The sequence below is a fragment of the Mastomys coucha genome, chromosome X (assembly GCF_008632895.1).
Source record: "Mastomys coucha isolate ucsf_1 chromosome X, UCSF_Mcou_1, whole genome shotgun sequence".
NCBI classification, from domain to species: Eukaryota; Metazoa; Chordata; class Mammalia; order Rodentia; family Muridae; genus Mastomys; species Mastomys coucha.
In genome coordinates this window covers 60,089,863-60,092,359 of record NC_045030.1, presented here as the reverse complement: position 1 = coordinate 60,092,359, position 2,497 = coordinate 60,089,863, and the positions used below count along the sequence as shown (strand labels likewise).

The 2,497-nt window shown below is 44.9% G+C and overlaps 1 protein-coding gene across 1 annotated transcript; it reads right to left on the bottom strand.

Moving 5' to 3' along the window:
- LOC116091497 (small integral membrane protein 10-like protein 2A) lies at window positions 1-350 on the bottom strand (the record flags this gene model as incomplete). The annotated part of the gene is made up of 1 exon (XM_031372939.1): window positions 1-350. A coding segment is annotated over exon 1 (174 nt), but the record flags the coding sequence as incomplete, so codon positions are not given.
- Window positions 351-2,497: the final 2,147 nt, after the last annotated feature.

The following is a 2,497-nucleotide window of genomic DNA, read 5'->3' as shown; positions in this document are numbered from 1 at the left end:
GAAGTTCACGCGCAGGCGCCAGGCCAGGTCGAAGAAGGTGAGCAGCGTGCGCGTGAGCCCCTTGCAGAACGCACTGTAGGAGCTGCGCGTCGCCGCCCAACGCGACAGTCGCACTGCCAGGCCAGACAGGGCCGCCGCCGCAGCGGCAGCAGAGAGGGCCGCAGTCACCGCCATTGGCCTGGCTCACCGCTCACCTGCTGCAGAGCCAGCTCAGTGCGCGCGCCACGCCACCCCAAGCTGTCCGCAGCCCCGCCCTAGGGCTCCGGGGTCCTTGCAGCCTCCGGGGCTCCACCTCCAGCCCCGCCGCCTTTGCAGCTCTCCGCCCTTTCTTCAGACCTGCGGCTGCTCAGCTCCGCCCCTCTCGCTGCAGGCTCGAAGCAGAAGCCCTTCTGCTGGTTCCGCAGGTATCATGAACTCATCCAGGGTCCAGCTGCTGCAGAATGGCTGTAGTGCGAGGGCCAGACTTGCTTCACCCGACTGACACAGTCCCACGGAGAGGAACCCTCTCTCCACGAAGTCCCAAACCTTCTGAGTGCTTGTCTCACCTGTTCAGTTTTTTTCTTTCTTCCTAGTGTGTACAAAAACTGAGTGGCCTGGAAGGGGTGCTCCTAGGATTCGCTGTGGAAATGGCCTCCACTGTCTCCCCAGGGACCCAGGTCAAAGGACCCATTGCACCTTTCTTTAATCTCTCTCTCTCTGTTTTTTTAATATCTCAATTATTTACTTAAGCTTATTTTCTTACTATCCTTTTTTTAAAAAAATATTATTTATTTATTTTATATATATGAGTACACTGTAGCTATCTTCAGACACACCAGAAGAGGGCATCGGATACCATTACAGATGGTTGTGAGCCACCATGTGGTTGCTGGGAATTGAACTTAGGACCTCTGGAAGAGCAGTCAGTGCTCTTAACCGCTAAGCCATCTTTCCAGCCCCTTACTGTCCTTTTTAATTGTCATAATTTTACATAGTTATACAGTGTGACAATTTAACCCATGTATACAATACACAAAGATCAAATCATAGTAATTAACCTCTCACCTCATTATTTCTTTGTGTTTGGAACCTTCTCTCTTCTATTTCTATATAAAACACAATAGGTTACTATAATCTACTAGAACTTAGTCCTCGTGCCTAATTGCATCATGCTGTCCGTTATTCAGATTCCTACTACTCTTTCCTGTCGTCTCCCTAGCCTGTGGTAGGGAGACTACCACTCTCTTCTTTTTGAATAACCATTTAAAAAATAGCCAGATTTAGTCATTACCCTAACCCAAGACATTCTTTCAATTTCTTTCCTTCTTCCTTCCTTTCTTCCTTCCTTCCTTTCTTCCTTCCTTCCTTCCTTTCTTTCTTTCTTTCTTTCTTTCTTTCTTTCTTTCTTTCTCTCTCTCTCTTTCTTTTTTTCTTTCTTTCTTTCTTTCTTTCTTTCTTTCTTTCTTTCTTTCTTTCTTTCTTTCTTTCTTATGTTTTCCCCTTTCCAGGTATCCCCTTCAAAAACCCCCTATCCCATCCCCCTCCCCCTGACTCTATGAGGGTGCTCACCCACCCGCCCACCCATTCCCGTTCTCCCGTCCTGGCATTCCCCTACACTGGGGCATTGAACACCCTCTTCCCACTGATGTCCAAGAAGGCGATCCTCTGCCACATATGTGGCCACTGCCATGGGTTGCTCCATGTGTATTCTTAGTGTACTTAAATGTCCCACAGTGCCATCAAATCAATGTCGCATGAATTTTGTTCCTTTTCTGTTCTATTTGCTGGTCGCTCTTTCATGTTAACATCTAATCTTTATATCAACAGGTTCAACCAAATCCAACCCAAAGCCAGATGGTCCCTGGAGATGCAGGGCACTGTTCAGTCACCTCTGCAGAAGTGAGGGCAAAACAGCCAAGGTTCCACATTGCAATGTGATACTCAGCCACTGTGTTCAGTGGGTTAGGCCCAGTAAGTGCACGTTTGTCTTAGGATGTCTTCAACTTACAATTGGTTTGTCTAGATAAAAGGAGTGTAAATCGAAGATTATCTGTATACATCGATATAGAGTAATGTGACTCCTCCATCCTCATTTTTATTTTATTGCACATCTTAAATTATGCTTGAGGCTGTGCATATCATATACTTTTAGAATCAACGTGTCTGTGAGTGCAAAAAGGCATTGCTGGAAATTGTGTTCAATAAATAGACCAATTTGGGAGAGAAACTTTCTATGCTGATTGTACTGAGTCATGGACAGAATATGTCTTTGTTTATCAAGATCGTTTTCTATTTCTTTTATTGACATTGAGATCCTTTACACATTTGTTAGAGGTACTCTAAAATACTAATTTTCTTTGAAGCCATTATAAATGACTTTGGACTTTTTATCTAAGTTTCCATATGCTTGGTCATTATTAGTATATAGAAATGTATTATGTGTGTATGTATATGTGTATGCATGTATATGTATTCCTGTGTAGTTGCATAGGTATGTGTAGGTATTCACACCTGCCTG